General features: G+C 40.8%; 1 protein-coding gene across 1 annotated transcript in view; it reads left to right on the forward strand.

The window, feature by feature from the left end:
- Window positions 1-261: 261 nt before the first annotated feature.
- hecw2b (HECT, C2 and WW domain containing E3 ubiquitin protein ligase 2b) overlaps window positions 262-14395 on the forward strand; it is a 52492-nt gene continuing 38358 nt past the window's right edge. The window contains exons 1-6 of the mRNA XM_085150976.1: window positions 262-775; window positions 6857-8029; window positions 9925-10032; window positions 12211-12305; window positions 13393-13468; window positions 13540-13709. Of these exons, the coding sequence (XP_085007102.1) occupies window positions 7648-8029; window positions 9925-10032; window positions 12211-12305; window positions 13393-13468; window positions 13540-13709 (831 nt within the window). The 5' untranslated portion in view covers window positions 262-775; window positions 6857-7647. The remainder of the gene's footprint in view (window positions 776-6856; window positions 8030-9924; window positions 10033-12210; window positions 12306-13392; window positions 13469-13539; window positions 13710-14395) is intronic.

Here is a 14395-nt window from a genome sequence, read left to right on the forward strand (position 1 = left end):
AGCTACAGCGATGCTACGCTGAATGTTTTTGCTTTTGTTTCAGCATTTGTTAGAATATTTTCCTTCTTCAAGCAGTTATTCTTTATTAATTCAGACCTTGCCCCCCCCCCTCGTATCAATGCCATTCACATTCTCAACTTTTCATTTAAAAAATATAAACAGCATCCTGTGATTAACACAGTACTTCTCCTCCTGTAATTGAAATACTTCTAAGCGACCCCTGAAGGTCCCCGACCCTCATGTTTGGCACGTTCGGCGTAAGGAGGGGGTGGAGGTGGGAGGTGTCCGTCAAATCACTGGTTTCGACGCTGAACGGGCTGCTTGGTTCCCACAGGAAGAACTGGTTTGGTTCCAAACAAAAGTTCCTGAGCTGGACTTTTCACAGGAGCAGCCTCCATGTTCGGACTACTGTTGGTTTGTTTTTAGATCACGCAGCGTAATTAGCGTAGGTACCAACTAAGGATGAAGAGCAGGGAGGCGAGGAACCCAGGAGATGGGGTTTGAAGCGGTCTGGGCAAATTAGATCTTTTAAATCGGAAACATCAGCGAGCAGCAGACAGAACGAGGTCGGAGCATGATTTATAAACGGGAGCCGTAAACGTTTGAAGAGGCGCTGCTTCCCTGTTGGATTACGAGCAGCGGGGATGCGCCTGGTTCTGCGCCGCGACTCCGCTGATGACGGATCTGTTGTGTCAGGGCCGTGAGGAGGCCTGCTGTCCTTCAGCGCCGCTCTCAGCGTCTAAACGACGCTTTGTTTTTGTTTTTCAAAGCAAAGGTACGGAAGGCGTCTCTATATGTAATAACACACTTCTTTTAGCACAACAGAGGATGCGTTTATGAGAAGAACCTCAACAGCTGGGTTGGTTTTGTTTCCGCTACATGATCTCATTTTCTTTAGGCAACAGTCTGACTCTGACGAGGTCGCTATTGTGAGCTGATGAAGTCATTCTTTGATCCATTTGTAGCAGCAGGAACAAATAAATCTGTAATTAGCATCAGCACAGCCACGCTTTAGCCTCGAGTATCAGCTTATTGCTGTCAGGAGGAGAAGCTGCAGCAGCAAAGAGTTCATGAGTTAAACCTGTCATCAGAACCATTATCTGCAAGAAGTTCTCACATATGCAGACAGATGTTGGTCCACTTGTCTCTAAATCCTTCAGGCTGATGGGCTGCTGCTCAGCACCTCAAAGCTTTAGCCCCTCCACATATTATCTTTCCACTTTGACTCTTGTCATCGTCCTGCTGGAGACCCATCGGTTCACTGTTCTCACTGTTTTGGAAGTTATAGTTACAGTGAAGCCATCCTGTCCCCTTAGCAGAAAAACAGCCCCAAACACAATTGGCCACCTGAGCTACGGCCAATTTGGGGTGGCTGTAGCTCAGGTGGCAGAGCAGGTCAGCCACTAATCAGAAGGTCGGTGGTTCGATCCCAGGCTGCCTCCAAATATCCTTGGGCAAGATACTAACCCCATGTTTGCCTACTGGTGGTGGTCAGAGGGCCCGGTGGCACCAGTGTCCGGCAGCCTCGCCTCTGTCAGTGTGCCCCAGGGCAGCTGTGGCTACAATGTACCTGCCATCACCAATGTGTGAATGACTTAATGTAGTGTGAAGTTCTTTGGGGTCCTTAGGGACTAGAAAAGCGCTATACAAATGCAGGCCATTTACCAATGTTTCCTCCTCCGTGCTTGATGGAGGGATGTTGTTCTTTGGGTCATACTCAGTATTTCTTTGCCTCCAAACACAGTTGATGCCAAAGCGCCCGATTTCATCATCTGACCACAGCACTTTGTCCCAGACCTCTGAATCGTTTAAAGGTTAACTGGCAAACTTTAAATGGGTCTGTACTCGTACCTTCTTGAGCAGGGGCCTCGCAGGTGCTGCAAGATTTCAATCCATTACAGCAAAGTGTGTTACCAGTAGTGTTCTTGACTGGAGACCCAACTTCCGTTAGATCATCAACAAGCTCCTTCAGTGTAGTTTTGCGTTGAAGTAGCACATTTCTCATGACCCAATGATGGTCTGGAGATCGATGGTCATTTTATATTTCTAACATTTTCTAATAATCCTAAAAAACCAGTTATCACCACCTCACCAAATGTTTTGCTGGTGGTCTTGTAGTTTGTTTTAGCCTTGTGCATGTTTAGCTCGTCCCTGACTCAGCTGTTTGGTCTTGTTGTGGTTTTGGAGAAGTTGAAAGAGATGAAATTGAATCTGTCGACAGGTGTGCTTCACCATTACTGAGGTCACTCAGTGACGTGCAGAGCAGTTTATAACTTTTATGTAATGATTTGCTTTCTTGACTCTGTCATTAAAATGAAATTGACTTTGTGTACACATTTACAAACTCAGCAGGATCAGGGCTTATTGTGAGGTTGGCTGAATGTGCAGTTCTGATTTGTTCACCACGTCCACTCAGGATCTGAGCCTGACTGTGTAATCTGTAAACTGTGGTATAAACCAAGGTTCTGTTTGTAGGTTGAGGCAACTTGTTTTTCTTTCCTTGGTTGAATGTGCGACTTCTTCACTAGCAAACTGGCAGCACTGCTGAGTCTGTGCTGAGCCTACTCAGACAGCTGGGCTCTTCACTTGATACTTGATACCACTTCCTTTGCAGGACATCCTGCCCTGTTTTTACTTGAAGTCAATTCCTAACTGTCTTTTCTGATTTGCTTTTTTGATTTTAAACACAAACATCAGTGAACGGCTGATTCCAGTCTGTGGGTAATATTAAAACTGTTTTTATTTCCAGTCACATCAACATCCAGCCAATCAAATCGGCTGCAGTTCAAATCTTGTTATGTTGCAGCTGTTGATAATTTTAGCGACTTTTCTGTTTATTACTCTGTCAAGTAATCACATAAGAAATACTTCCTAAGTAACAGTGAATATTCAAAAGGAAAAAAGCCTTTTAAAATATAACTGCTTATTGGTTCCAGTTTAGAATTCAAACGTTGTAACAGTTTAACAGGATACAACATCTGCCAAAAAAGCAAAAACTCTTCCTTTGATTAAAAATTAGATTTTTTTTGTAGAAATCATTTCCATAAATGCAAAGATAAATATTCACAAACACATTAATGTCAAATAAAATAAGGTTTACATTTAAACTAAAGCATAAACTAAAAATAGCCTTCACTCTTCTTAAATACTGAGGAGCCAGAAGCAGTTCTGAGTGTTGTGGCTCCTGGATGAGATAAAGTGGGTGTATGTTCACGGGTATATGCTTTGTGTGTGTGTGTGCGTCTGTGTGTTTTTGAATGAGTATGTGTGGCTGTAAGCCTTTACTGTGGTGGCAACACGAAAGTAAATACGCTTTGATGCAACATGAGGTTTAAATGTTAATAATTTCTTGTCCTGCTAACAGCAGCAGGTCAGTGTCGTTTTACTCTCCCGTGTATATTTTTACGGGCATGTTGGGAGGGTGTGGATTTAATTTTTATATTTTAAAACGTTAACACAACTTAATAAATGTAATTTTTATATATTTATATTTCTATAACTCCACAAAACAATGTTACTAAAGCCTTGAAATATAGATGGTCAAGCAGACCTGGTTACTGCAGGTGTCACTATGACGATTATGTCACACTAAGTTAATAGTTCATCTGCGTACGTATGGTTTACTTTAACGTCTGTAGATTTTTCACTGTGTAACATGAACTGCATGGATGGGAGGAGCTTCAAAGCAACTTTTCTTCATATTTAAGTTTTTGAAAAGCTGGTTTAATTAAGAACTCCCTCCTGCTTTTTCCAAGTAAAGGATTTTGATTACAGTAACAAGCGCTTCTGTTCCGGATGCTGGTGGATGCTCAGCATCTCTGTGGCAGCTCTGCCTCTTTGTTTCCTGGCACTTGTGAGTAGACAGACTCCACACTGAAGGATGAGAGCATATTCAGAGAGAACTATGGCTGCTTGGGCTGAATATGTTTTACTCCAGGTCTGTTTTAGTGGCAAATGCGAGTGACATGCATGCTACAGAGCTCTGGAGCTTTAGCTCAATAACAGTGTGTCGAGAGCCTCATGACCAAGCAGCTGCATCCAAGCATTACATCATCAAGTGCAATGCAAGCGTTGGATGCAGTGATGTAAACATGCCGCCACTATACTCTACAGCAGTGGAGTGACGGATCACACTTTTCCCATCTGGCAGTCTGATGGAGGAGAAACGTACTGGTCTGACCCCACTGTGCCAAGTGTAAAGTTTGGTGGAGGGGGGGTTATGGTGTGGGGCTGTTTTTCAGGTGTTGGGCTCTAGTTAAAAGTTTTAATCCTTCAACATATCAGGACATTTTGGACAATTTCATGCTCCCATCTTTGGGGATATTCAGCATCGAAATGCACAGGAGCCACATTTACACCGGCAATATTTATGGCTGGACAATATTGTTGTTTAGGTAAGTTTACAGAATCTGAACTACAAATCTGGTCTGTTTGTGTACAATATGAGTTACATTGGAATTATTTCAAATGCATTTCAGTGTCAATGTAAACATGTACGTATCTGTCCAGAATGCATCTTTCTACACTTTATTTGCATCCATTTCAATTATTGGAAGGGTACGTTAAGTTGCCATTGTGTCCTGGATACAGTGTTGCAGCTGCTATATGACTTAAAAAAGCAAAGCAATCAGTGCACAGCTTCAGATAAAAGCGTTTGTTGTCTGCATTTCTAGTTTGTCCTGACATCTTTGGTCTCAGATTGATCGTGTTGTCTCAATCATGTGCAGACAGTTCATTAAATAATTGGAGTGCCACCAAGTCTGTCACACTCAGTCACTTTGTTGTGCTTCTAAGCTTGAGCTGTGAAAAACAAACAGACACAAAGTGGCATGGAGGAATGTGGTGGGTGTGCTGGGAACAGGAAGCTGTTCCCTTTGGCAGGACCCCTCTATTGTTCTCTAATCATGCTGCAGCTATTTATGTAGCGTCCCTGTGAGTGGTGCTGTTGAAGAGCTCCGTTCTTTTTCTGCACACTTGCTCCAGATTTATAAAAAATTAGTTATTAACTTTGGGTTAACCAGAAACTCTTCAAGTTAAACACAGTTTTTAATCATTTAGAGTTAATAATTTAATTGTGATGTACGGAACCCCGCAGGGGACATGGGAGAAAAAAAATTAAGACGGACTAACTCGGGAACTCGCAAAAGTTGAATTCCAACAATGGCGGCAGCTACTTAGTTGTAATATTCCTCTTTCTGGGTCACAAAATACACTTTTAAGATATTTTGAGGCGTGAATGTAGTTGTGTAAACATCAGATACCTGCTCGGTTTACAAGACATCACATATTTGCAAAAGTGCGCCGACATTTTCGGAGATATGACATCCACTAGCTCGAAGCTAACGGGAGGTCGAGACCTACTACAGCCGGGAGGAACACCGCTTTCCCGGCACATCGTGCCTCGACCTCCCGGTCGGCTTCGAGCTGGCGGCCTCCGAAGAATGCGGCTAAAACTTTTGCGAGATGATCTCGCAAAAGTCCGTCTTAATTTCTTTCTCCCATGTCCCCTGCAGGGCTCCGTAGTGATGTCCCTGCTGCCAGAAAATTGCACCACCACAACACAATACTTATTTTACCTGCAGGCTGAAAGCACTTCCAGCTGCTTCATATATAATTGATCATTTTCCTTAATTTAGGGGCAGATGATGCTGTAGTGGTGGCCTGTAGTTGATGCCTTTGCCAGTGTCGGGATGATTTTTGGCTTTTCTTCCCATTAATGTATCATGTAGATAATAATAAGTACTGAATATTTAAGTAAATGTATTTCTCAAAGGTACTATTGAAATTAAACTCTCACCACATGTCAGTAATAACTCGTCCAATCACATCCAAAGAAATCAAACAACAGATGTCCATAAAGTTATTTGTAACAGTGCATTAATTATAGAGGTGGGAATCACCGTACATCCCACGATACGATATTATTGCAATTTTTAAAAATATTTTGCGATATTCAGATTCTGTACATAAAGGTAAACTTTATCAATCATCATTTTCTCTAATATCAAAGTCTCACACTCAGTCTTTCTCTCATTTCAGTTTGATTGTTGACAAACTGAACGGTTTGTATTACAGTCTAGTCCAACTTAACTGAATCAACCATCTGGTACAATTATAGCTATTCTGAACTATGCAGTTTATGAAAACTATGCAGCCCCTTCAGCAACTGAAGAATTTGAAAGTAAATTAAAACAAAATATAATTTTACATTAAATAAAAAAGTTTTAAACTTAATTAAAATAAAACATGTCTTAAATTAAAATAAGTAAACTGTCATGTTTATTGCTGCCAAAAACAAGTTAAACACATTTGGACAGTGAAGGAATGTCAGGATTCTTGCTCAGAAAAAGGATCAACATGCTCTGAAGTCAGAGCACAAAAACCTTTTTTGTAACAAAATATCGATTTCTGCTGTCCCTGTATTGATACATTATTAGCAAACAAAATATCACCATGCTACACAGTATCCATTTTCTCCCACCCCTAATTAATTATAGTTTTCTTGTAAACATGTACCTGCTGATTCCAGCTCTTTCTGCAGCTCTCCACAAGTGTTCGTTGGCTCTTGAACAACTCTTCTTATAATTCCTTTAACTCCTCTGTCTGAAATCTTGCAGGGAGCAACTGGTCCCAGCCAGTTTATGGTGAAATAATCGCTAAGCACCCTTAGACATTTGTGCTAATTGCTGCATGTTTGTTGTTATCAAAGCTCTGCATGTGTTGCAAGTGGCTCTAGTAACGTTTAAATTATTTTAAACTGACTCTCAGGTGACATCACCCACTGTTAAGCACACGAAAGATAATTCATTCCTGTTTTCTTCCTGTTTAATCAGCTGCTTCTTTTTCTCTCCTTCAGGTTTCCAGCCTCCTTTCATCCCGGACAGTCCTCGTGGATTGTAGGACCACCCCTGTCATCACTTCCTCCCACCTGGACATACAAGTGGCTTCATCTTGGCTTCATCTTTATCCTTCCTTCTGCATCTTTTTCGCCCCTGTCCCACCTCCATGCTTCTCTTTTTATAATGTGTGGCTGGATGACTTTCGACCTTTCAAACTTTCAAGCAAACTAATTCTTAAGCAAGAGGCTGCTGTACTGTGTGTGTGAAAATGGACTGGTGTCACATGACAGGATATAAATGACTGCTTACAGAAGCTTCAGCCACCAACACTTCACGTTCTTTTCAATGATCGCTTGTGGAAACTGCGAACTCTCAAGTGCCTTGTCCTGAATGTTGCCCCGGGGCAGAAGGTTTCTTTCAGTGGAAATATGATCCAAGCAGTTCCCTTCGTTTTATACCACAGCTGCACTGCTCCAAATATTCAGTTCTGATGAAGAGTCGCCTCCACCTCTTCTTCCCTTTCCTCCTGTTACCTTTGCGTTTGTTTGAGCTGAAGGTCGCTGGTCTTGTTTCCTGCTGTTCATACTCTGATTTCATCGTTTCCACTTCCTTATTTGTTTTCTTTTTTCAGTCCATTTCTGTTGCATCTGCTGTCCTCCCCCCCCCCCCCGTCCATAGTCACCCCCCCCACCATTATCATCACCATCTTCACCTTTACGTCCCCACACTCACCACTACCAGCACCACTAGCTAATCACCCAACCCCCTAACTTCTCATCCCCTCCCTTCACCTCTCTCTACTGTTACCATGGCAACAGCTGCCACTGCCTCTTCATCATCCTCATCATCACCTAGCGGCAGTGCCAGGGAACACCTGCTGGCGGTGCGTCGACGCACTCCACATACCCGACCCTACACCATTGGGCCTGACAACGTCTGCAGCTTGTCAGCGCAGGAACCAATCGGAGCCTCGACCTCGGCCTCCTCTACGATGTCATCAGGGAATCAGACAGAAACAGCAGGACTGCTCCAGCGGGCCAATAGCGACACAGACCTGGTGACTTCAGAAAGTCGGTCGTCGCTCACAGCTTCTACGTACCAGGTGACTCTGGGTCACAGCCACCTGGTGATCTCCTGGGACATAAAGGAGGAAGTTGATGCAACCGACTGGATCGGCTTATACCACATTGGTGAGAAACTGGAAAACAAATTTAGTTACTACTTTATCACCAGTTACTCTGCATATATCTCTTATTTGTTACTCGTGAACTAGCAGAACAAAGCTGAAGTTAGCTTAGCATCAATTCAAGCTAGCCTCATAGGCCCGCAGGTACAGAAGAAGATGGTGGGCGTGTCTCTGGCATGACACAGGTAGCTGGTAACTGTGACAACATGCCAGATTGATTTCATGGATTACTTTTGAAAGATTTAATAGACAAAAGCTTCTTAATGTTCAATCAGTTGCTGTTGGGAAGAATTACAACAGCTTTTAATGACTTTAGCACATTATTATTATTATTATTGCTTTTTATACTTATTACACTTTTATACTTTTACTTTACTAATTATTAACAATTCTTTTTGTATTTTTGTGAATATGTAGATAGTTTGCTTTCTTAAATGATACAGCAGATAACTGTTGTGGTTTTTAATGATCAAAGATTCTCAGGATGTTTCCAAACCTTTGGTGTTTTTTAAATTTAACTCTGGCTCGTTTTACTCGTGCTGTGGTTCATCTGTGCAGAGTCTAACACAGTAATCACACTCAGGACCACAACCTACAGTTACATACAGTGGAGGTGATGCCTGTTGAATCTGTTTGAATGTTTTGTATCGTAGCTTGGTAATCTGTTCTTAACCAGTAAGACCAAACTTGTAATCTGGTTAAAGTGGCTGGTAAGATGTGCTGCGCTGCATCTCAGACCTGATCAGGGAGGAAATCTATAGGATTTATATATAATGAAGATCAGAGATCAATATCATATGTTTTTTGTGTTTGTCAGAAATGTAAGATAGTAAAATTGGCTGATTAAATTTTAACTAAGGAAAATACACGAGCGCAGTGACACAGACTTACTGCCCAAACTACAGGCAGACCAATCATTCTTCAAGGCTTTTTAGGAAAAACCTAAAATTAGTGAGCAAAGCAACAACAACACCTACAAACTTAAAAAAGGAAGAAAAAACAAAGATTTACCTTATGGCTCATCCTCCTTTTGCCTTCTGGCTCCTACGCGATGATCCAACTGCATGTGGTGACATTTATATGTCCCATTCAAACCAACATCAAGATTTTCCCTGATTATTTAGCTCTTTTAATTATTATTATAGAGCACTTAGGGCAGAGAGGAGCATAGTAAAATAAGTAAAACTGTGTCCAGATCATAACTCAGTTAGGATGACACTGCTGATACAAATCTGTCATTTTTGTCCTTTAATATGCTTAAAAATAGGAGAAAAGGCCAATTCAGAACTTAACTGGGGATCATCAGATTTGGACTAGTAGACGCTGCCTGTAAATAAATGGCTGTTATGGATGTTCAGGGCAACCAATTTCTTAGTCAAAATGGGCCAACTGGTTTAAAGCTGAGAGACACTCAGATATTAAGTTAAATTTGAGAACCGTTCAGTGAAGACGGTCAAAAACTAATAATAAAGGCACTTTAAACCGTTTATGACATTCTTCGATAATGAATCTGCTGCTTAACTGTGCAAATTGTGCATTAACAACAATGTTACACCAGACAGACAATGAAGAAGAAAAACACTTAAAATAAACCAATGATATGGAAACATGTTACTACAAAAGATCTTTATGTACTTACATTTGACAAATTCAGAGAATAAGAAGGTAAATACATAAAATGTAAGATATTGAAATAATATAACAATCAAACAAATAGAAAATTAAGCGTAGTTGTGTGAATTGTAATTTCACTGTTTAAAAACGTAGTTTTGTGTTCTTCTTGTATCAATAACTGTTCCTTCTATGTCTGTAAGCATCTGTGCAGAGGTAAAGAACACATTTAGAAATGTATATTTACTTAAACACATTTATGTATATTTGCATATAAATGTTTCACAGATGAGACCTGTGTGGCCAATGTGTGGGAATCCAAGAACCGCGGTGTGAACGGCACCCAGAGAGGACAGATTGTGTGGAGACTGGAGCCGGGACCCTATTTTATGGAGCGTGAGTGTTTTGTGTTCTTGTTAATTACAAATGATCCTTTATTTATGCAATGAATGCTTCCCGTTAATGCTGCATAGCTTTGTTGAGTTTGGTGATACAAACCTAGTGATATTATTGCTGTGGAGGCCGGGCTGCACTCTGTGCAGGGCTTGAACAAGAGTTGGAGATGTAAAGGACAACAAGGTTATATCAGTGGGTGACTGCATCTCAGGTCTGGTTTGCATGAAATGTTGTCGTACAAAGTCTGAACATATATCGTGGTTACTTTTAGCTTCATGTATTAAATATAAGATACATAGATATTCATTTCAGGCCATTTTGTTGCACATTGAAATTTGAGGTGATGTTTATATATGAATATCTCACAAATTATTGAAGGTTCAATTTTCACTGGTCTTTCTTACCATCAAAATAAACTTGAATAAGTAATGTGGGACAGATTTAAAGACCTGGTTTACTCCAGTCTCAAATGATCAAATTTCTATTTGTATTTAAAAAAATAATTATTTAATTTTAACTTGATACAAAATTTAAAAATACAGTATATAATTGCTGTTATTTTTAGCTTCAAATACTTAGCTTTTAATGAAATCTAGAGCCAGTTTCACAACACTAGTAAAACTACAGTGGCTTGCAAAAGTATTCGGCCCCCTTGAACTTTCCCACATTTTGTCACATTACAGCCACAAACATGAATCAATTTTATTGGAATTCCAGGTGAAAGACCAACACAAAGTGGTGAACACGTGAGAAGTGGAACAAAAATCATACATGATTCCAAACATTTTTTACAAATAAATAACTGCAAAGTGGGGTGTGCGTAATTATTCAGCCCCCTGAGTCAATACTTTGTAGAACCAGCTTCTGCTGCAGTTACAGCTGCCAGTCTTTTAGGGTCTGTCTCTACCAGCTTTGCACATCTACAGACTGAAATCTTTGCTCATTCTTCTCTGAAACAGCTCCAGCTCAGTCAGATTAGATGGGCAGCGTTTGTGAACAGCAGTTTTCAGATCTTGCTAAAACTTGTGTCCCCAAGTGCAGTTGCAAAAACCATCAAGTGCTATGGCTCACACGAGGACCGCCTCAGGAAAGGAAAACCAAGAGTCCCCTCTGCTGCTGACGATAAATTCATCCGAGTCACCAGCCTTAGAAATTGCAAGTTAACAGCACCTCAGATTAGAGTCCATTTAAATGCCACACAGAGTTCCAGTAGCAGATATACACAATTCAATTCAGTTTAATCCAATTTTATTTATACAGCTCCAAATCACAACAACAGTTGCCTCAAGGCGCTTTATATTGTAAGGTAAACCCTGGAATAACTCAATTCCATATGTGTTCATTCATAGTTTTGATGCCTTCTGTTAGAATCTACAATGTAAATACAGGGTGGGCCGTTTCTATGGATACACCGTAATAACATGGGAATGGTTGGTGATATTAAAGTCCTGTTTGTGGCACATTAGTATATGTGAGGGGGCAAACTCCTCAAGATGGGTGGTGACCATGGTGGCCATTTAGAAGTCGGCCATCTTGGATACAACTTTTGTTTTTCCAATAGGAAGAGGGTCATGTGACACATCAAACTTATTGGTAATGTCACAAGAAAAACAATGGGAGGGTGTTTGACCAGTAGTTCATATGGTGGATTAAATCCTAAAAGTATTTTCAGGAGGTTGCGACAACATCCGTTCTCTTCTGACATCTGAATAACAATTTCAGCCAGTGCTGTCAGGGCTCTTGTCAGAATTGATGGCATTATAAGCACAGAAAAGTATCGTCTGATTTGATCTGCAACATCCAAAGAAGAGCACTGGAAGGTCTTTCACCGAGCCTGGAGAGCTATCTGTGAAGCCTGCTTAAAAATACTGACTTACATTGAAAATTGTACAGACTTTTTTTGCTTTACAAACTGTATTTCCATGTGTGTTTGCATGTCTTTCAATAAATCACTACATTTCCCATTTTTCTAGCAAATTATAAAGAATGGTTGGGGTGTGTAATATAATGTAGTAACAGATTTATGTTTCAATTTTATTTAAATAAGGTGTTCACTGATTTTGGAATCAATGCTTTCTGTTGTTGGCACATATTTTACCAAGTTACTCTTATGAAAATGTTTTTAATATATGGGATTATGATCATAAAGGTAGAGTGTTGTGTTTTCTCTCTTCACAGCCGAGACAAAGATCTGCTTTAAATATTATCACGGTATAAGTGGAGCATTAAGAGCAACAACACCTTGTATCACCGTCAAGAATCCTGCAGTACCCGTATGTATAGTTGTCTGTGTCCCACCTTCTTTTCTCCCAGTGATTGTTTTATCCTCTGTCCAGGTGTGTGCAGCTGCCATTTGTTACAAATGTGTATGTTTTATATCTGACAATAAATAAAGGAGTTTAAATCAGCGTCACAGTGAGGACGAGCCAAAACGTGACCAAAATACAGGCTTTTACTTGTCTAATATATCAGACATGAGAAAACCTTTCAAAATAAAAGGCAGCTCAGCTCTACAAACTCCTTAAAACTTAAACGCACTCCTACATCACACTATGCCGATGTCGTCCATAAAATGAAAGAAAAACACAGCAGCTATATTAAAGGAAAACTGAGTTGTTACCGTTCCCCAGAGTGATTGGTTAACCTAGAACTGTGATAGGTCTGTCTCACACAGGGAACCTTTAGAGACAAATCTACTACAGCATGGTGGTTAGCACTGCTGCCGCACAGCAAGAAGGTCCTGAGTTCAGTTCCACCATCAGGTCTTTCTCTGTGGAGTTTGCATGTTCTCCTGTGTTAGGATGGGTTCTCTCTGGGTACTCCGGCTTCCTCACACCATCCAAAGACATGCAGTTAGTGGGGTTAAGTGAATTGGTATTTCTATAATGCCCATAGGTGTGAATTGGAGTATGAATGGTTGTCTGTCTTTATGCGTTAGTACACCCTGGACAGGTCCAGGGGTACCCCAACCCTCTGCCCTAAGACAGCTAGGATAGGCTCCAGCCACACTTGGATAAGTGGAAGACAATGGATGGATAATCAAATCCAGGTTACACGAGGAACTGTTCAAGAGTTCAAGAGCTCACAAAATTATGTTTTCACTCTTACTGACTCATAAATTCAAGCATTAATACATGGAGCTTTGTGAAAAGAAGAATATATTTTGGCTTTGGTGAACCATAAACTGAATTTAATGATTCAACGAGGTGTAATTGTAGTGAGGGTGAATGGCACTAACCTCTCTCATGTGAAGAGATGCGAGAAACAGTCTTAACTCCACCCACTTAAGTCTTCCTGGTTAAACTTCTATCAGGGCTGAAAACATGTTCATGTTTTTTGTTTTTCTTTTCTTGTCACCAGGTGAGGGGTGAAGGCCAGGTGGAGGAGCAGTCGGAGTACGAGCACTGTCGGAAACTTGTCAGCTTCACCCTGTCAGGTGAGATGAATGAGTCAGTGGAAATGTGTGGAGGATGAAAACAAAAACACTCATCAAGTTTTCCAATTCAGACTTCCGAGCAGTGAACCTAAAGAAAGGGATGTTCTTCAACCCGGACCCCTACCTGAAAATGTCGATCCAGCCCGGGAAGAGGAGCGGCCTCCCGAAGTTTACCCACCATGGCCAGGAGAGGCGCTCCTCCATCATATCCAACACCATCAACCCTGTGTGGCATGGGGAGGTTAGCATAACTTCACACTGACTCACTAAGATTACCTTACCCAGCAGGCACTGCAGAGCTTGGATGGGTGAGGTCACTCTGTCTGTGACACCTGTTCTAATAACAAACTGGCAGCCCTAAGTCGTCTTGCGTCCCCCGGCCATGCCAATTCTTTTACTCGCTGTCACATGAACATCCATTTTTATTAGAACCATTTCACTACTCAAATCTCTTATTCATGGCACTAATTAGACTTGTACTTTATGTTTTTGATTAAGAATAAAGATGATTTGTTATTAGCAAAAGTACACATAGATAAACTTCTAATGCTTTGTGTCACTGTGAACATGAAAGGCTGGATGTCTGTATATATTCTACAGTTCATACAGAAGAAATGAACTGAATCAGTTTCAGTTTTGGTTTTCATTGCATGCAGTTTATTAATAACTAAATTCAATTATCTACATCTTTACCACACATTTGACTACATACAGGTACTGTAGGTGCAGTAAATGGTTAAATGCTACTCATTGCAATATGCTGGGCATTCACTGATAAGATTGAACTGCATTAGGCTGTAAATCCCACTTTTCTGACCCTCTGCGACCATCTATCCGATCATGGTGTGACAGCGTGAACGGCACAAATCCGATATTTTCAAATCTGATCTGGGTCACTTTCGTATGTGGTCCTGAATCCGATACATA

Source organism: Neolamprologus multifasciatus, chromosome 23 (genome assembly GCF_963576455.1).
Source record: "Neolamprologus multifasciatus chromosome 23, fNeoMul1.2, whole genome shotgun sequence".
Lineage (NCBI taxonomy): Eukaryota > Metazoa > Chordata > Actinopteri > Cichliformes > Cichlidae > Neolamprologus > Neolamprologus multifasciatus.